The 20,736-nt window shown below is 37.6% G+C and overlaps 4 protein-coding genes, 1 long non-coding RNA gene and 1 pseudogene across 6 annotated transcripts; 4 read left to right on the top strand and 2 right to left on the bottom strand.

The window, feature by feature from the left end:
• Positions 1 to 1,758: 1,758 nt before the first annotated feature.
• Positions 1,759 to 5,053, top strand: LOC103439089 (G-type lectin S-receptor-like serine/threonine-protein kinase At4g27290). Of its 2 annotated transcripts, none has more exons than XR_011580636.1 (7): positions 1,759 to 3,061; positions 3,182 to 3,313; positions 3,430 to 3,584; positions 3,662 to 3,872; positions 3,950 to 4,187; positions 4,306 to 4,430; positions 4,608 to 4,746. XR_011580636.1 is itself a non-coding variant. In XM_070821144.1 (7 exons), the coding sequence occupies exons 1-7, from the start codon at positions 1,774 to 1,776 to the stop codon at positions 4,902 to 4,904; spliced, it is 2,472 nt and encodes an 823-aa protein (XP_070677245.1). In that variant the 5' UTR covers positions 1,759 to 1,773; the 3' UTR covers positions 4,905 to 5,053. The 2 variants fall into 2 exon arrangements, 1 of the variants encoding a protein (XP_070677245.1); XM_070821144.1 differs by having other exon boundaries at positions 4,280 to 4,430; positions 4,608 to 5,053.
• Positions 4,931 to 6,916, bottom strand: LOC103439090 (putative pentatricopeptide repeat-containing protein At5g59200, chloroplastic). Its single transcript, XM_029103523.1, has 4 exons — positions 6,616 to 6,916; positions 6,226 to 6,479; positions 5,916 to 6,086; positions 4,931 to 5,026 (listed from the first exon to the last, which is right to left on the bottom strand). Exons 1-4 carry the CDS (start codon positions 6,914 to 6,916, stop codon positions 4,931 to 4,933), a joined length of 822 nt encoding a protein of 273 aa, XP_028959356.1.
• A 2,222-nt stretch (positions 6,917 to 9,138) lies between these two features.
• Positions 9,139 to 11,164, top strand: LOC103428097 (uncharacterized). Its single transcript, XM_029102757.2, has 4 exons — positions 9,139 to 9,362; positions 9,490 to 9,573; positions 10,033 to 10,104; positions 10,492 to 11,164. Exons 1-4 carry the CDS (start codon positions 9,162 to 9,164, stop codon positions 10,756 to 10,758), a joined length of 624 nt encoding a protein of 207 aa, XP_028958590.2. The 5' UTR covers positions 9,139 to 9,161; the 3' UTR covers positions 10,759 to 11,164.
• Positions 11,165 to 11,385: 221 nt separating this feature from the next.
• Positions 11,386 to 13,033, bottom strand: LOC103428096 (uncharacterized; annotated as a pseudogene).
• A 1,850-nt stretch (positions 13,034 to 14,883) lies between these two features.
• Positions 14,884 to 16,158, top strand: LOC103439093 (G-type lectin S-receptor-like serine/threonine-protein kinase At4g27290). The gene has a single exon (XM_029103522.1). It carries the CDS (start codon positions 14,884 to 14,886, stop codon positions 16,156 to 16,158), a length of 1,275 nt encoding a protein of 424 aa, XP_028959355.1.
• Positions 16,159 to 17,701: 1,543 nt separating this feature from the next.
• Positions 17,702 to 18,204, top strand: LOC139196002 (uncharacterized). The gene is made up of 2 exons (XR_011581096.1): positions 17,702 to 17,760; positions 17,846 to 18,204. It is a non-coding gene; the product is annotated as an uncharacterized lncRNA (long non-coding RNA).
• The last annotated feature ends 2,532 nt before the right edge of the window (positions 18,205 to 20,736 follow it).

Raw genomic sequence — 20,736 nt, 5'->3', positions numbered from 1 at the left:
AACATGCTATCATTTTATTGGCTATTCTCCACCAAAGAAGAAAAACAATCTATATCATTGTCAAACAAATAGGAGATTGTGCTAGCAGCAATGTAGGAAACTTGGAACTTAGAAAATTAAAGAAGGATCTCTAGTACTAGAAAACTAGCGTATAGACATAACACTTCCGCCTAATCTCAATCTTACTCATAAACAAATTTTGATTATTTCTTGTTTATATCTAAGAGTAAAAGGCTTTGTTGTTGTTGTATATCTAAGAGTAAAAGAAAGGGTGACTCGGATTCCAGTAACAAATCTATTAATACCAGCAAAATCGGGAACCACGTTCAAATTACAAAAGCTGCCTCCAGCATCGTTTTCCATGTACTCTACAAGATACTTGCACTGCTCCTCGCCATTCGTCTGCAACATCATAAGATTGAAGGGGAAGAGAGATTAGATCAATTACAAACTAGCTGAAAACAGTAAATGCATATCACGATGTCTTTCTCATGAGGCACCTCGTAGCTGCAATTTGGAAACACAGTGTGTTTTGCTTTCACTCGGACCTCATTTTTACTTTCTAAAGTTCTAGCAAAACGAGGAATGGACGGGATCTGAAGCCTAGACTACACAATTTATAGCATACAAAAATATGTAGATCAAATCCCCTCCCTTTTAGTGTAGATAATATCGTTGTTCAAAAAAAAAAATATTTAAATTACATGGGACGTACTAAGTAGTCTAAAGATGTCAAGGCTTAAAAGGCAAGGTTTAGGCCCTGCCCATTTTAAATCAGGTTGGATAAAGCTCGACTCTAAAACTGTATCGGGCTAGCCCACCACCAAAAAATAGGGTTGGGCTTTAAGCCGGCCCATCAAGCCTCGATCCTTTTTATAGGCCTAGTACTGAAAAGCAATTGAGAAGTACCGTTTCTTCACGCCAGGACATGTAATAAGCGGACGATGACTTTCTAGGCAAGAAACGACATGCCCCGTAGGCTTATTAGCTTTATTTTAGGCATGGAACGACATTCCACCTGATTGCATTTTATGTTTTGTTTGTTCTTTTTCCTTTTTGTAAGACTTCGTAATAGTCAAATAAAAGATAGTTTGATCTTTCGATTAACGTTCTTAAAATTTTAATGTTTAATAGAATCACAGTTTGTTTATTTATTTGATACTTGTTAAATAGCTAAACGATCTTAAAATTGGTTAATTTTTAGTAGATTTGACCTTTGAAGAATGACTTAAAAAATCTACAGTGTGGACCATTTTGTAACATTGCACGATAAAAAAAAAGTCAGTAATGTAGAATAAAAAATTTCAAATAAGAAGACGTTGACATTCCTCTTTAAAATTTGAACACGTTTCTCTTTGAAATTTGAACTCGTAACCTCTCCAAATAAATTGAAGACAAGATGCTATCAAATGATCGTTTGCATAACCCTATGGTTTGAATTTCAACAGTTCGCCATGTATGTCATTTATTTTTTACACGTAGAACTTTGACATATATACAAAAACATTATTTATTTTCTCAAATACAGACATATTTAATAAATAAACTTGGTACAAATAGTCGTTTGGCAATCCACCATTGGAGATGTGAACAGTGTCAGCTGTCAACTCAGTTGAGTCAAAATTGTCAATAGTCCATGGCTGACTTGCCAAACCAAAGGTGTTGGGTCAATCAAGAAACCCAAGTCTTTGAATTTACTTTGATTTTTCCATCTTCTCTGCATAATTTTTTGTATTAATTTCTTTGGATAAAGCATGCAATCTCAGAACAACGATGCAAGCCTTGACAAGTGTTTTTATGTGCTTGTTCTTCTTATTCTCCCTCCAAAGAATCTCAGCTGCAACTGCACTGGTCACGATCACTCCGAGTGGATATATAAGAGATGGCGAAACTCTGGTTTCAGTAGGTGGAAGCTATGAACTGGGATTCTTCAGCCCTGGTAAATCGAAAAGCCGGTACTTGGGAATATGGTACACTGCTTCTGCTGATGCAGTTGTGTGGGTGGCCAACAGAGAAACACCACTTGGTGATTCTTCAGGACTTTTGAAGCTCACGGAGCAAGGAGTTCTAGTCCTCCTGAATAGCTCAAACAGCATTGTGTGGTCATCGAATTCATCAAGAATTGCGGGGAATCCAGTATCGCAACTATTGGATTCTGGAAATCTTGTGGTGCAAGATGGGAAAGAAACTAACCCGGATAACTTCTTGTGGCAGAGTTTTGATTATCCTTGTGACACATACCTACCGGAAATGAAGCTTGGTTGGGACTTGGTTACCGGTTTAGAGAGGTATCTCTCGTCTTGGAAGAGCACAGAAGATCCTTCTCCGGGAGCGTTTTCGGGACGAGTGGATCTGCGTGGCTTACCACAATTTTTAATTATGAAAGGAGATAAGATACAAGCCAGACGAGGGTCATGGAATGGCCTTTATTTGACAGGATACGGATATGATGTCACACATCCAGATCCAATATCTGGGACTGAATTTGTGATGAACAAGGACGAGGTCTATTATGAGTACAGGCTCCGGAACATGTCAGTGTTCTCGAGATATGTATTGAACCCATCAGGAGTCTCAGAGAAGTTCACATGGGTGTCCCAAACACAGAGTTGGGAACTTGCCTTTTCATTCCTAGCAGATCGGTGTGAAAAGTATGCCTTGTGCGGTCCATTTTCTAGTTGCAGTATCAATAGTAACTCTGCAATATGTGCATGCATGAAGGGATTTGTACCAAAATCTTTGAAAGATTGGAATTCGGGATATTGGTCTGATGGATGTGTTCGAAGGACTCCGTTGGCCTGCAGCGATGGAGATGGCTTCGTAAAGTATAGTGGGATTAAATTGCCAGACACATCCTCCTCATGGTTTGATAAAAGCATGAGCCTTAGTGAATGCAAGGGATTATGTTGGGGAAACTGCTCATGCACGGCGTGTGCAAATCTAGACATCAGGGAGGGAGGAAGTGGCTGCGTGCTTTGGTTTGGTAACCTCATCGACATAAAAGAATTCACTCCCGGCGGTGGTCAAGACCTCTATATACGGGTGGCAGCTTCAGAACTAGGTACGTCTTAGACCCTTATCTGCAATTATGCAAAGTAGGGTTTAAATAAGTTAATGTTAGAACCACAGTTACTGGAACACTACGAGCACATGCAAAGTTTGTTTTATACGGATATTTCAGATCATGTTAAGAAAAAGAGCAATTTCAACAAGAGACAGCTACTAGCAATTCTCCTCAGCTCTGCAGTTTTTCTCGTGGGATTGCTTGTTGGAATGATATTGTACATACGGATGAAGAAACTCAGATATGAAGGTAACCATTTTCAGACACATTAAAAATGCATTAGATAAGGTAGTATTTAATTTCGATAGTGTAGCTAACTGTTCGCATCTTTTTGTCCACGCTGAAGAGATCTCCTACTATTTCAGGACACAGAAGAAAGGATTGCAGAGACGAATACCTTGGAGAAGACGGGGAAGAGATGGAGTTACCACTGTTTGACTTGACCACCATAGCTAAAGCCACTGACAACTTTTCAAGCTGTAACAAGCTGGGAGAAGGTGGCTTTGGACCTGTGTACAAGGTAACATAAATTCATGCAATCAAAATTAGCTAAATTGCTATACAAAATTTAAGTCTTTTCGAAATGATGGTCAATAGGGTACCCTGATAGGAGGAAAAGAAATTGCAGTAAAGAGGCTTTCAAAGAATTCCGGACAAGGAATGAAAGAGTTCAAAACTGAAGTTATACTCATAGCCAGACTTCAGCATCGCAATCTTGTTAAGCTTCTCGGTTGTTGCATTCAAAAAGATGAAAAGATTCTAATATATGAATTCATGCCCAACAAAAGCTTGGACTTCTATATTTTTGGTACGATCCTTCATTTTCAACCTTATTATACTAGGATTCAATGTGGCATTGACATAACAAGCTTAAAGTTTCTTCAGATCAGGAGGGACAAAAATTGCTCGATTGGCCTAAGTGCTTCCACATTATCAGTGGAGTTGCTCGAGGGCTTCTTTATCTTCACCAAGACTCTAGATTAAGGATTATACATCGAGATTTGAAATGTAGTAATATTTTGCTAGATAATAATATGAACCCGAAGATTTCAGACTTCGGCCTGGCTAAAACATTCGGCGGTGACCAAAGTCAGGCCAATACAAACAGAGTGGTTGGAACCTAGTAAGCATGCTTAGATTTGTTTTGTGGTTTATATTTTGATTGTTTTGCTTTTGAAATTCTTTCTCACTGGTCACTGCATATTGATCTGGCAGTGGTTATATGTCTCCGGAATATACAGCAGATGGAATTTTCTCGATGAAATCTGATGTGTTTAGCTTTGGAGTCATATTGCTCGAGATGTTGAGTAGGAAGAAGAACAGGGGATTTCGTCATCCAGATCACAACCACAACCTTCTTGGACATGTAAGTTTAACCAACAAGGTGATGATATTTTACATTAAAAAGAATAGTGAATTAGACGGTGCTCTTCGAAGCACGTCTTGTAATGACATGCCATTTCACAGTGTTGAAGGTTTGCAGCAAAGCACCTTTTACATATTAGGCCACTAACATATCATACATGTTTCAATTTGTTTTAAGGCATGGATACTATGGATTCAGGATAAACCACTAGAACTGATCGATAAGAAGTTTTGTGATTTGTGCAACATATATGAAGTGGTAAGGTGTCTTCACGTGGGGCTATTATGTGTGCAAAGAGTACCTGAGGATAGACCAAACATGTCATCTGTGGTTCTAATGTTGAGCAGTGATGTTGCCTTGCCGCCTCCAAAGCAGCCCGGTTTTTACACTGAACAAAGCATCCCTGAATCACCATCAAGGATGCTTCTTTGTTCAGAGAATACTTTCAGCACTGCGTTGATAGATCCTCGGTAGTCTGTAGATCATCATTGAAGTGCTTGTTAATCCTTCAATCTACCATCAGAAAACGTGTTCGGAAGGTTGACATGAAGCTTATAGTCTTTTGCTGGCAAACAATGAGACATGCAATTATAAGTCTGCAAGAAAAATATTTATGATTACAAGTTTAGCTCTTTTGCGAGGTGGAAGCAGAAGACTAGGGTTTCTTTTGCTCTTTTGGGCTCTTTTCTGTTTTACTCTGTTGGCCCGTTTGTGCTTGTACTTAGTTCTCCTTGGGCTTTGGTTAGGGTGCACTTTTGCTTTGTATTAATCTTGTAATTGGACCCTCTTGTGTGTACTTTGTTGGCTGTGCCCTGGAATACTAGTTCTCCAGTTTTCCAAAAAAAAAAAAAAAAAAAAGAGGGAAGAGATTCTGACAATATTCAGAGGCGAAGAAAGGCTGCACTTTCTATCTCCTCTTCAAACAGTAAACAGAGCAAAGCCACAAACTTTACAGAGATTAGAATGAGAACTGGAATTAATAAAACAATGACCGAAAAGTAACATACCTGAGGAGTGAATGATACAGTTTTTCCATCACCGGAAAGCTGGAGTAAGTCGCCAAGAGAGGTCGCAAACGGTCCAAAGGGACAAACCCAGACCCCCGCTCACGATCCCGACGCCTCCCCCTCAAATCCCGACGGCCCCCATGCTTTTTCTCCGACTGTACCCCCTCTCCCACTCATGAAATCGAGGATCCCCACTCCTCCCTCTCACTCTCTCTCGGTCGCTCTGCCTCTGTCTCCCTTTCCCTCTGTCTCTCTATCTCGATCCCAGAGCGGCATGGCCTCCCCTCCCCGAATCCCTCACTGAACGAAGAATGAAATGCAAAATTGAGGCAAGCTCGTAAATAAAGTGAAATTGAGGCAAAATTGCACAGTGCCGTTCCCCCTCCTACTTTAGACTAAAGTAATGGATCGTCTTGGAATAGCACAGAAGATCCTGCTCCAGGAGAGTTTTCGATACTAATGGATCCCCGTGGCTTACCACAGCCAAGTCCTCCATTAAACAATTCCTAAAGATGTAACTGTGCACCTCTTTGCCTGCCCTCAAGCTCTCCAAATCTTTGCAAGCTGGTAACAAACTAGTAATTGTGATCTGATTGGACTTAATTCCTGATTCTTGCATCTGTCCGAGCATTTTCAGCGCCTCTTCCGTCTGCCCGTTATTCAAGCACCCCACCAATAACAGCATTCCATGAAGCACCATCCAATTTAACACCTTCCCTTCTCATCCTAGAAAATAAAGTTACACCCTTTTTGCAATCTCTGTTCGAAAAATACGCAGTTAGATGTACATTCCAGGACACGACATCTCGTCTAGACATCATATCAAATACCAACTGAGCTTGTTTAGTGCTCAGACAACTAGCATAGATATTTACAAGGGCGCTGCTAACCAAAACATTCTCTTCCATTCCATGTCTGACCAGAAACCCATGAATCACTCTTTCCAAATTCAAATCTTTCAACTCCGAGCAAGCAGGTAGGATTGAAGAAACTGTTACTATATTGGGTCTCACTCCATTCGCGAAATGCCTCCAAACCGTGTCTGGGCATCCCGCAGTTAACATAACAAGAACACAAAGAGGTCCAAGACACCACATCTTTCACTGCCATGGCATCGAAAACCCTTCTCGCCCCATCAACATACTTTCATTTTCCAAACGTATCGACCATTGCATTGCCCAAAGAGACATCCGAATGAAACCCGAATCGAATTGCATCATCGTGAAGCTCTTTAGCATTTCTAACATCACCACGAGCAGCACACGCCTTAGCAACTGACAGAAGCAGAAGATCTATGGATTCCTTGAGGAACCCATGTCGCGTGTAGCCTGATATGAGCACGGTCCCCGCACGCAGGTCTGGTTCGGGAATTTGATTGAACAGGCGGCGTGCACGTTGTAAATCGCCGGAATTACAGTAGATTTTCAAGAACCTAAGGCTCAGGTGAGGCGGGACGTTGGTGGGTAGCTTTGAAATCATGTGATATTATTGTTTTAAGAGTCACTGATGCTTACCACAATTTTATACCATATTTTTTTACCATCTTAGGTGACAGATGTGTTTGGACAAGCTATATCATTTAATTTCAATATTTTTATTAATTAAAACACTTAATAATCTTAGGTGGAAGAAGGAGACTCCTTGTATACCACAATCATCATTTAATTAACAATATTTTTATTAATTATTGATTAACATTTTGAAATTAAATACTAATTAATTTAGATGATGTAGCTGTTCACATCAAATACCGCCTAAGGTGGTATAGAACTGTGATACAAAAATATGATAAGAATAACATTATTGTTGTTTTAATGGCTTTTGCATCTTGTACTCTGCAGGGAGAAGCTTTGAGTTTGCAAGTGATTTTGAAAAGCAGTTGAGAAGTGTCGTTTCTTCGCGCCAAGACAGGTAATGAGCGACAATGACTGTGACTAGGCGAAACGACACGCTCCGTGTGTTTATTAGCTTTATTTTTAGGCATGGAACGACATTCCACCAGATTGCATTTTATTTTGTTTTGTTTGTTCTTTTTCCTTTTTGTAAGACTTTGTAATAGCCAAATAAAAAATAGTTTGATTTTTCTATTACCTTGTTAAAACTTCAGTGTTTAATAAATATTATAGTTTGTTTATTTATTGGATAATTGTTAAAAGTGAAACGATCTTAGAGTTTGTTGAGTTTTAGCCGATGAGAAATGCACTCTCAAAATTGAGACTCTATGGACTCTCTGCCACCTCATATTTTTAGTACAATATTATATAATGTTGGCATGAGAATTAAAAAGTGACATAAAAAATTTACTCTTCGAATCATGGTGCAACGTTGCATGATATTTTTAGAACTAATCTTTGGTAAAGATGCAAGTAAATCCTGAAAAAGTACTTTAAGTGCTTCTTGGAAGAAGCACATAACTAATGCTTCTTATAGAAAACATTTTAAGTACTTTTGAAACCCAAAAATATGTTCTCTAAAAGCGCTTTTAGTTATTTTAAAAGCACATCCAAACGAGCCTTTAGTTGTTTAGTGTCATACACTTTCCTGAGATTTATCTGATTGTCATTTTGATGGAGGTCATCAATAACTCTAGATATGAGAGCAGTTATAATATTTCTAGGGTTAATCTCAGTTTTCTACCCTGAAGTTTCCTGGTTTTCAACATTTGGTACATCAAATTTTTTTCATCTCAGAATGGTACCTAAAATCATAATTTTGAGACACTTTCATACATTTGGTTACGTGGTGCCCACATGGACAATGAGTGAACACCACGTGTCAATATGGGCGCATTTAGACATTAAAGATTAAAAAATAATAAAAATCTGGGCAGCGCTGTACTCCCTTTTCATATCCACCCAACCCCTTTCACTTTGTTTGTCCCTATTTGGCACCTGGGATCCGAATCCACAACGAATGCAGAAAAAAAAAATCCAAATCAGACCAAATCTTGCATAACAGATGGCAGAACAGAGGCCATGTTCAATGCAAAAATCGAAAGAAAATTTGAAAAGATTAAAAAATCGTTTTGGCTGCTGGGTTTGTGCTCCCCGCCACTGTCTTCTCCGGCCGCTGGGTTTTGTTCTTCACCGCCGTCAAATCTGGTAGGTGTGACTCTCCGGCCGTAAATCTAGGTTTTGTTGACCACCGGCCGTCAAATGGGTGGGGTTGGGGTATGGTGGTGAGGGAGAGGTTGTTCGGGTATGGAAGGATCAGGGGAGAGAAGAGTGGAGTCAAAGAGGGAGGGGGAAGGTTGGATGTGCGGGGGATTGAAGAGGGTTGGGTGGGCGCAGAGGAGAGAAGGGAGGGTTGGGTGGGTGCAGGAGGGAAGGGAGGGAGGGTTGGGCTGCCCAGATATTTTAACCCTTTTTTTATAATATTTACATGGGCCCATATTGACACGTGGCGTCCAATCAGTGTTCATGTGGGCGCCTTGTCACCGGCTGATTTAACAGCAACCTTAATGGATGTATGAAAGTGTCCCAAATTTATGATTTCAGGTACCACTCTGGAATAAAAAAAATACTTGATGTAACAAATGTTGAAAACCAAGGTAGTAAACTGAGATTAACCCATATTTCTATATTGTCTTAGTAATTGCAAATTCAAAATATATTAATTAAATTTTCTATGGTGCATAATTTCCAATTTATATCAATTATGCAATGTAGAAGAAGCTATCTTTTTTTATAGCAGTCTGCATTGTACTTCCACATCTTATTGTCCGATGATAAATCTGTATTTCACTGGGTCATTTTTCCGAGTCAATTTACTGCTTTTGTTATATAACCCCTATTTAATTGTGTATAAGCAGGATGGTCCAGATTATTTTTCTGAAGAGTCGAGACGTATACAGTGCACTAAGTGTGGAAATTCGCATATATGGATATGCACAAACAGAAGCAAGGCCAAGGCTAGATGGTGTCAGGTCTGACATTATTCTCTATTTGTTGCTGTTCTTTTTAACTAATTTCAATGTCAAATATGTTACTTTTCTCATTTTTTTTGCATCATTGCTGTATGCATCTGATGTATTGGATCCATTGTGCAATTAGGATTGCTGTCAATATCACCAAGCAAAGGATGGAGATGGATGGGTTGAGTACAAAGGAACTTTAGTATTTAATAGGCCACATAAGGTATTTTACACAGTACTTTTTGTGTTATTTTTCCAAGCTTAATTGTGTATACCTTGAGAGTTTTTACCTGAACACCTTTTTCTCACCCTATGCAAATGGTTCTGCTGTCCTCACATGCATTTATCAATGCGTTAAACAACAAAACAATTTTTCACTGAAGCGAGTTGCATGTCAGAACTGCAGAAATGACTATAAATAAAGGTAGGAATTTGAGAGTTAGAAGTTCAGAATTCAAATGCTTAAATGGTGCTCTCGTGACTTTCAGGGATGAGATCCAGCTTTCAAGGGCTCTCGTGACTTTCACACGCATTCCCTGTTTCTATAATGCATGTTAATATCTTCATAACACTGATTTGCATGATTTGTTAAGCTGAATCATTTCCCTCGTTGCAGACATGTACATTTAAGCATCCCTTATGATTTTTGTTGTCTTTGTTGTTTTTTTTTCTTTTCATTTAGGTGGAAATACCACGGGCCTTCGTCTGTGCTGAGAGCAAAATCTTTGATGTATCTGAATGGGCTATTTGTCAGGTAATGGTTTTAATCAGGATATAATATCTAAGTTCTGCAAGCTTGTCCTTGTTCTACAGTCTGCATGTTTTGTACCCTATACAGCGGTGGAACTGCAAAATTACATGAATCAGGCAAATTGCCTCAAAAGCATCATTCTTATTTAAAACTTGATCTGGAAAGTATTCAAATTTGAGTAGAACAGTGAGCGAGCGGACCCAGTTACCTGGCAGACATCCTACTGAACCTTGTAGCACAGAAGACACTATATTGGAAGGACTTTTAATTGTTCCTTGGACTAATAGAACAAGTACCCTTGATCCATGATTATGTTTTTGGTGTGCATCTCTACTTTGTGCCAGGGAGAAACGAGGTTGGTATCTTATCGCTTCAACTTGTTCCATGCAGGGAATGGCGTGCAGGCCCAACACTCATAGGCCTAGCTTCCACGTTAACATGGTTGGTTTGGAGAAAACTCAAAGATCCAACTCAAGTAGATTCCCGTGGGATTTGGATGCTGAAATGATGGATGAAGATGAAGAAGAATTTGAGGTGTGGCTTCAGCAAGCTCTGGCCTCTGGCCTCTTTTGTGAGTCCTCTAAACGCCGAAAGAGCTGGAGTCCATTCAAGTTGCCCCAGAGAGTGAAGAGGCAATCGCGAAGAACGTCATGCTGAGCAGCTTAAGAGGGCTATGCCGGAAGATGTTCCCATCTCAAGAAAGAGCAAATGATTTTTCAGGATGTAGTGAGGATTTGTCAAGATACTGATTAATAGGTTTGTTGCTAGTGTCACCAAACGAAGGTTGGTGCTTAACAAAGAAGGGGAATGGTTGAGTGTCTTGAAAATTAAGACCAAAGATTGACACGCTTTGTATCTCGACCCAAAGGGTTAGGGCCTGATTTCAGGCATAAGAGCTCAGGTTTTTGTTGCTCTTGTTGCACATTTACTTTAACCCCATACTTCCAATCACATCTGACATATGTTAATCTCAAAGTGTTCTACGGATGAAAAGCCACCACCAACTGTTCAACTTTTTGTACATATTTATCTCCTCAATAAAATTTTTACTCCGTTTATTTTAGTGTTACTTTCATGGAATGCGTAATTGAGTTATTTTTTACTTTCGTTGTGTTTGATAACGCATTCGGAAATGAAAGTACGTGGGCTCTACGTTACCATGCATAATGGAGTTATTCCAACTTGTTCAATTCGCGACTTTTTCCGTCCAAGTAAGTAAACATGACTTTTCCTATTCTAAATACGTAAACATGCTATCATTTTATTGGCTATTCTCCACCAAAGAAGAAAAACAATCTATATCATTGTCAAACAAATAGGAGATTGTGCTAGCAGCAATGTAGGAAACTTGGAACTTAGAAAATTAAAGAAGGATCTCTAGTACTAGAAAACTAGCGTATAGACATAACACTTCCGCCTAATCTCAATCTTACTCATAAACAAATTTTGATTATTTCTTGTTTATATCTAAGAGTAAAAGGCTTTGTTGTTGTTGTATATCTAAGAGTAAAAGAAAGGGTGACTCGGATTCCAGTAACAAATCTATTAATACCAGCAAAATCGGGAACCACGTTCAAATTACAAAAGCTGCCTCCAGCATCGTTTTCCATGTACTCTACAAGATACTTGCACTGCTCCTCGCCATTCGTCTGCAACATCATAAGATTGAAGGGGAAGAGAGATTAGATCAATTACAAACTAGCTGAAAGCAGTAAATGCATATCACGATGTCTTTCTCATGAGGCACCTCGTAGCTGCAATTTGAAACAGAGTGTTTTGCTTTCACTCGGACCTCATTTTGCTTTCTAAAGTTCTAGCAAAAAGAGGAATGGACGGGATCTGAAGCCTAGACTACACAATTTACGGCATACAAACTAGTTTTTAACCATCTATGTTGATTGTACTTCAGCTGATCTCTATCAACATAAAAATATAAAATAACTGACTTTTGAAAGGCAAATGATAACACTTTGAACATTTAGCAAACGCAAAAATAGATACTTCGAACGCAAAGAATCCACCAGGTTTCAACATAAAAGCAGCCCCTTTGCAAAGATGTAAAAGATCATCCATACCATTGAAACCACCGTCCAATGCAACTCTAGGTTCATGCCGTCCAACTTCAGCTTGCAGCCCTGATACATTGGCACTTTGGTACGTAAGGTGGATTACTCACAAAACCTGAGAGTTTACCTTCCACATCCTTTAATGGTTCAAACCAAGATAACTTAATCTTTAAACACTAACCTGCAAACCATACCCCTGCACATTAAAAGCTGCAACCCCAATTGCCGCGGGACTCAAATCCGTAGCAATGACTCTCCCACCACTCCCCAAAACCCTCACAATCCCAATCGCAATGGCGCCGCTCCCCGTCCCCAAATCAGCCCACAACCCATCATTCCCCAAAACCACACCCCCCACCAAATCAACAATGAGCTCAGTCTCCGGCCTCGGAATCAAAACCCCTTCTTCAACACACAACACCAAGTCCCTCCAATGCTCGCACCCGACAACATACTGAAAATGCCTCCTCTCCTCAACCCTCTGCTTCCACAACATATAAAGCTCCTCAATTTCCACCCTCAGCCTAACGCGTCCCCCATTGTTATCAACATTTTCGGGTTCTTCAATTGCGTCCTCCACGAACCATTTGAGCTCTACGAAGAAGGGTTGAGTCCGCACCGTTGTCCAAGTAGACGAACGTTGACCCAACAGATGAAGCGAGGGTGTTGGCCCAGTCGTGCCATTTTTGAAGGTCGGAGGCGGTGGCTGAGTGGGTGGGCGGCCGTAGAAAGAGAGGGATTTGGGGTTTTGGGGAGGTGCGTAGTGATGGTATTGAAGAAGAAGAGCAAACGGAGCGGTGGAGGTTTGTGAAAAGAGAAGGTTTAAGGAATTGTGAGAGTCTTGGAACCCTTGGGGTTTTTATCTTTTACAATATGTTTGTACGACAGAAATACTTATATTTTAAACAGAAATTTTAAAGTAATATGCATTAATTCTTTTTCAAAGAAAATATTAAAATGTTCAAATTAGCATTAACAGTAACAATAATTTTCAACCGAAAAGCCAAATATCATTATGTATAATTTGTTCTCTTTCTGTATAATTAGTTTTGTCAAATATCTGTTTGTATAATTTTTTGGGGGAAATTAACTATTATAGAAACATTGCAAATTTTGTTTGCTGAAATAGAAATATTGGTATGAATGACATGGTACTGATTCATGGACTTGTAAATTGGGTCAGGCCGGCTCGGCCCTCAAGGCCTAAGCCCTAATCGGCCCCAAATGTTTGGGACATAGGAAATAAATAGGGTAGATCGGGCTAGCCCAATGGCAAATATGTAAGGCCCTGCCCTAGCCCATGAACCTAAAAATTCGAGCCTATGAGCAGGCCGCCCATTCCATCCTAATTTTTGGCCCCTTAATCATGTTCATTTAACTATAAAAAATAGTAAAGTTTGAGAGATCAACCTAGGATTTTTTTTCTTTTATTAGTTGTAAATTACTATTTGAACTAAGATATTTATTTGGTTAATATAATCAATTCAATTATATAAATATTAGAAAAAAAGTTAATTAATTTAAAGAAAGACCCCTTCCCTGTTAGTGTCGTTTGTTCAAAAAAAAATATTTAAAGTACATGGGGCGTATTGAGTAGTCTAAGATAAGGGTCAGGGCTTAAAAGGCAAGGCTTAGGCCCTGCCCATCTAAAATCGGGTTGGATAAAGCCCGACTTTGAAAATGTATCCGGCTAGCCCACCACTTAAAAATAAGGTTGGGCTTTAGGCCGACCCATCAGGCCTCTATCATTTTTATAGGCCTAGTACTGAAAAGCAGTTGAGAAGTACCGTTTCTTCATGCCAGGACAAGTAGTAAGTGGACGATGACTCTCTAGGCAAGAAACGACATGCCCCGTAGATTTATTAGCATTATTTTACGCATGGAATGGAACAACATTCCATCCGATTGCATTTTATTTTGTTTTGTTTGTTCTTTTTCCTTTTTGTAAGACTTTGTAAGAGTAAAATAAAAGATGGTTTTATATTTTGATTGACGTTCTCAAAATTTTAATGTTTAATAGAATCACAATTTGTTTATTTATTTGATAATTGTTAAATGACTAAACGATCTTAAAATTGTTTGATTTTTATTAGATTTGAACTTTGAAGAATGATTTGAAAAATCTACAGTTTGGACTATTGTGTAACATTACACGATGAAAATGAGAGTCAGTAATGTAGAATAAAAAATTTCAAATAAGAAGATTGTTGACACTTCTCTTTAAAATTAGAACACGTTTCTCTTTGAGATTTGAACTTGTAACCTCCCCAAATAAATTGAAGACAAGATGCTATCAAATGATCGTTTGCATAACGCTATGGTATGAATTTCAACAATTCACCATAGATGTCATTTAATTTTGACACATAAAAGTTTGACGTGTGCACAGATACATTGTTCAACAGTTGAATCTATTGATTTTATGATTTAATAAGTGACTTATTGTTTCATGACAACTGGGGGAGAGGAATTTGTCATATGAATTTCTTTGGCAATCGACCATTGAATATGTGATCAGTGTTACCATCGGCTGTCAACTTAGTTGGGTCCGAATTGTAAATAGTCCTGACTTTCTTTCCAAACCAAAGTTGTCCGGTCAATTAAGAAAGCCAAATCATTTAATTTACTTAGATTTTTCTTTGGGCCAACGGTCCATCTTCTCTCCATAATTTTTGTATTAATTTCTTTGGATAAAGTATGCAATCTCAGAACAACCATGCAAGCCTTGACAAGCTTTTTTACGTGCTTGTTCTTCTTATTCTCCCTTCTAAGAATCTCAGCTGCAACTGCACGGGGCACAATCACTCCGAGTCGATATATAAGAGATGGCGAAACTCTGGTTTCAGTAGGTGGAAGCTATGAAATGGGATTCTTCAGCCCTGGTAAATCGAAAAGCCGGTACGTGGGAATATGGTACACTGATTCTACTGATGCAGTTGTGTGGGTAGCCAACAGAGAAACACCACTTGGTGATTCTTCGGGACTTTTGAAGCTCACTGAGCAAGGAGTTCTAGTCCTTCTCAATAGCTCAAACAGCATGGTGTGGTCATCGAATTCTTCAAGAATTGCGGGGAATCCAGTATCGCAACTATTGGATTCTGGAAATCTTGTGGTGCAAGATGGGAAAGAAACTGACCCGGATAACTTCTTGTGGCAGAGTTTTGATTATCCTTGTGACACATACCTACCAGAAATGAAGCTTGGTTGGGACTTGGTTGCCGGTTTAGAGAGGTATCTCTCGTCTTGGAAGAGCACAGAAGATCCTGCTCCGGGAGAGTTTTCGGAACGAGTGGATCTGCGTGGCTTACCACAATTTTTTATAATGAAAGGATCTAAGATACACAGCAGAGGAGGGTCATGGAATGGCCTTTATTTTACAGGATCCGGATATGGTGTCAGAGAACCAAATTCAATATCTGGGATTGAATTTGTGATGAACAAGGATGAGGTCTCTTCGAAGTACAGGCTCCGGAACATGTCAGTGTTCTCGAGATATGTATTGAACCCATTAGGAGTCACAGAGAAGTTCACATGGGTGTACCAAACACACAGTTGGGAACATTCCTTCCAAGCAGATCGGTGTGACAATTATGCCTTATGTGGTCCATTTTCTAGTTGCAGTTTCAATGGTAACTCTGCAATATGTGCATGCTTGAAGGGATTTGTGCCAAAATCTTTGAAAGATTGGAATTCGGGATATTGGTCTGATGGATGTGTTCGAAGGACTCCGTTGGCCTGCAGCCATGGAGATGGCTTCGTAAAGTACAGTGGGATCAAATTGCCAGACACATCAACCTCGTGGTTTGATAAAAGCACGAGCCTTAAAGAATGCAAGGGATTATGTTTGGGAAACTGCTCATGTACTGCGTGTGCAAATCTAGACATCAGGGAGAGAGGAAGTGGCTGCGTGCTTTGGTTTTTTAGAATAGAACTGCTATTCAGCAGTTGCAGGCTTGAAGTGTGTGAAGGAAACAGTTTTGAAGAACGATAAATGCGAACGTGCATGAAAATAAAGCAAACGTGGGAGAGGAACCGGTTTTGCGGGACATGTAAATAAAACACGAAATAAAATAACCTCAAGAGAACAAATTCAAAATGTTATGCTAGAGTCTGAAGGAGAAGATCAAATTGGCGAAAAACCAATAAGAACTGGTAGTTCTGTAGTTCTCAATTATTAAATTTGTGTGTTTTGTTCTCTATCAAAATGCTTCTTATTCCTTATTCTTCTCATGCATTTTCACAGGATTATTGAAAATTCTGCACGTTAATTGTAGTGGTTTGATTGTGGTTTTTGTTCTCTGCAGGTTTTTCTTCCCTTATCTTATCAAATAAATCAATTGATAGGTTAGGCTTTCATTTTTTTTATTTTCTTCACGGGCCTTTGAAACGTATATGCTATAGCTTTTGTGGTTAAAATCTTGGTGCTTTTTATTTCAATTTTCTTATTCTTTCTCTCTCATTTTTGTTATAGGGTCAAGACGATTCTATTAGGCTCCAAAGTTCAAAGGTTTGAGTAACTTTGGGTTAATCTCAATCTAAATTTACCTTTTCAGTTTTTAGGTTTTTTTTTACGGTTTATCTTTTAGGTGATGAATTTGATGCGGTCTACTGCAGCTTTCAGGATGTATATATGAGTTTGTATTTAGTATTTCTAAGTCAATTTTAGTTTTTTAAACTTCTTCCTTTGAAATTTCCATTGTGTGATTTTTAAATTTTGGTTAGATTATGAGTTTCAATTTTGATTATCTTGATGTCCTATACGTGTGCTATCGAAATTAAAAAAATTATTTGTTTTCATTCTCAGGATATTTACAAGAACACCCACAAAAAAATGGAGAAGGAACTACCTATTGATAAGATCACAAACAGACGTGTCTCTATTTTTACACCTGGGTGGGAGATATCTGTCGGAGTAAAAACTACTGATCTAAGCCAACTGATTCTCAAAGAGTGGAAAAAAAAGAAGCATGAGCAGTATGTATTCTAAATTCTTTATTAAATTTGTTACAAAAAATTCTAACATTATATGTATCTTCAATATATAGGTGGCGCATGAAAAAGGCTGTAGAAGAATTAAAACCTTCAACAACTCCTTGCATCATACGAATTTGGAATAAAGTCCAACAAATTAGGTACAACACCATTTCTTACCTATTTATTTTTAATGGCATTGTCTATATCATTCTACAAATTAATTATCTCAAATTATAAAATTAAAAAAAATCTACAAATTAATTATCTCGAATTATAAAAAAAAAATTATGGGCGCAGGAAAAAGATTAATAGTGACCAAACAACTTTTCTAAATACGGTAAGTATTCTCTTATTTTCATACGGAAGTATACTGGAAATTCAAATTGCATTCAATTTTCAAATAGAAATAAAATTGCATTTTTTTGTCAGTTTTACAAGCATCACACCCGTCGCAAAGTACAAAGGTTGAAGTACAAGATTAAGGTAACATTTCTTACTATTTAATTTTGTAAACATGATTACAATTTGTTATCTCAAATTTGACAAATTATTTATCTTTCAGTATTCTAAAAGTATCTGGAGTAAAAGTATTGCCATCAGAAAATTGTCAAAGTTAAAGGTATTTAGGTTAAATTGCTTACAACCTTTATATTTAGGATTGTGCATTATAGTTAGACTTCTTATTTTATCATCATTACTTGCAGATTAACCATGAAAATCTAAAGCACCAAGTGCAAGCAAATGGGTGGCAAGCATGGCTTTGATTTCACACGTATCTGATGCCAATGTATTTCTGTTTGGAAGTAATCCGTCTATATTTTCAAGCATGGAAGAACCATTGGTGTTGCTGTGAACGTACGCAACTAAATCTCATGGCCTGCACAGCCTGCACTTGCAGAGAACCATTTGCACAATTATTGCCTTATATGTTGTTCATTTCTGTGATAGAACCCATTTTATTCCTGTTCTTTGTAATTCATATCATTTGATGTCTTAGAGATCAATGTGTTTGTGGACAGACGTTGTCTAAATTTATTCATTAAAACCCAATTTAACTTCAAAACTGTAGTTTTCCTACATGAATCTTTCTTTGTGAATGTTGGTAATGCAAGTTACGCAACAGATAAAAGGAATAAGTTGATTTTCATCTTTTCATATCTTTGCAGAACCAAAGAAGAAAAATACAGAAATCAGGTTGTTCAAAATTTAAATTAATGTTGTTTTTTGCTTTAATAGTTTTAGTTAGCCTTTTAATTTGTTTGTTTACATTTAAAGCTATAATTAGATACTCAATTTGATTTCTTATTCGCATGGGAAGAAGGATCAATGAAATTGGCAGTGTTCCAATTAATCCAACCAGTTCTCTTCAGTTTTGCTTCTTCATTGTTTATACAAATAGATGGTGATGAATTTTAGGGTGAAAATTATTTTCAGAAAAAATTCTTTTCCTAAAATCGAAAATTTTATTGGGTTAGTAATTCATGTTTTCAATTTGCATTCTCTCTCCATTTTCAGTTTTAATCACATATTTGCATTCAATTAATTTTTAAATAATTTTTACGCAATTCTTTGGAGATGATTGAAAATAATGAGAAATTGTTGTGATGAACACACACCCACAATTTATAAAATAACCACTTAAGAAATATAAGAATATTTAAAATAACACATTTGTGGGGCGCGTAGCGCCCGTGATGCAAAAATGCCTCTCACACGCACGTTAGTGCGTGCAAGAGGCTAGTGCATGTATAAGTAAAAACTTAAAATGAAAAATTATCGTTTTTATAGCTTAATGTGGTTGTTCCTACTTTTTTAGGTTCCTTTGTGGTTCCGATGGATTAAAGTTTTAGCACAAACACCAGCTAAAATTTATTACATAGCTTTTTGCCTTTTAATTGGTGCTTTGGTTGAACCTGATGCAGGATTTCTTGCACTCTGTCATGATCAGAACCTCACCTTCAATTGAGTATGCCTACATGCCATTTGACAACACTCCAATTGTTATTGAACCATTTAATACGAGCATATTATGCAGCTGTAGGACAAGTTGCTTCTAATAGAGAAGGTTTTAACGGCTAATGGAGATACCGAGAAGATGCGATTGAACAAAGATAAAGTGCCCAACAATATTGTTGTCTTGCCTATTGTTTTGAAGAGAGCACAAGAGTGTCTTTCAAATATTGACAAATTAGACCCTCAAAACAGAATCATATGTTAGGACATGCTAATACATGTTTTTTAATCTATCAAGATAAAGAGTAATATTTTTCTTAGTTTTATTCTTGGCGTGTGTTAAATATGACAAATGTGTAAGACGCCCGTTGTGCGCTCCTCTCACATGTAGTATATAGCCAATTAAAAGAGAACTGAATGTATTTATAAATCAAATAAAATAGAAATGGAGAAAAAAGAATACAACAAATGGAGGACATGTAGAACATAAAGCTTTTGTTTTCTTCTGTTCGTAGGCATCTGTATACACCTTTTCGTATTTGTGGAATGTCACAAAATTTGTATTCTATTTAGGTTCATTATGTTTATTAATTTTTTAGATAAATTTTTCCATGGAGCGTGCTCAAAGTCGTACAAGACAATGGCGTCAATCATTGAGTCCTGAAGAACGTCAAAGATATCTAGCTCGACGACGTCTAATAGCACAAGAAAAAAGACAACAAATTTCAACTCCAAGTGATGATCATACTATGACATCCCCCAGTAACATACAACAAGAAATTCCTGGTATTTATTGCATATTATTTTTTCTTAAACTCATAATTAAAAAAATTAAAAACATCTAATTTCTATTTTTTTTAACTATGCAACAAGTAGGTCCCAGTAATATACAAGAACGAGTTCATTTGGCTAACTATGATGTTGAGGTCAACCCCAGTAATATACAACAACAAATTCCAGGTATTTATTTAAATTTCTTTATTTGTATTTGTTTCACACTATAAAAATTAGGTAATTTTTAGAACACTATTTTGTGCATTGAAATCTCATTTTATTCTTTTGTTCGTACTCTCATATTGATCTCAATGTTGTAGTTATTTTTAGTGGTAGTCTTACAAAATATTAGACCACAACTAAATATATTAAATATTAAACATTAATTTTTTAACTAATCATATTATAATGTGATGTATTTATTAGAACAAATTGAGCATGAAAGCGCGAGTTCAAGGGTTCTGTCAGATATCACAAATCGTGATGACCAAACTTCTGCTAGAATGCGTACTCATATAGGCCAATTGACACATTCGAATAGGTCACAAATATATGATGGGATGCTCTCAACTGTTCCCCATGGTGAGCTTAGTATATAATTCTATCTATATATAGATATACTATTAGTTACAAAGGAAATTCTTATACTGAGTGTTGGATATTCATGTACAAATATCAGAAGAAGAACATGCAACTAGAACCAATCGTCATGTGCGGCAAAGTAGAGGAAGAAGAAACCACAATTGTGCTAGAAATTATAATGAGAATCGGGGTATCCTAGGTTACCGCTTACCTGCTCCAACCACATGTCCGTACTGCTACGCACAATTGTTTACTCGAGAAACTTTGAATATGTGTTGCTTGAAAG

This window comes from Malus domestica, chromosome 05 (assembly GCF_042453785.1).
Source record: "Malus domestica chromosome 05, GDT2T_hap1".
Taxonomy (NCBI): Eukaryota; Viridiplantae; Streptophyta; class Magnoliopsida; order Rosales; family Rosaceae; genus Malus; species Malus domestica.
Note: the sequence above shows the minus strand (reverse complement) of the source record. Positions and strands in the feature narration are given on the sequence as shown.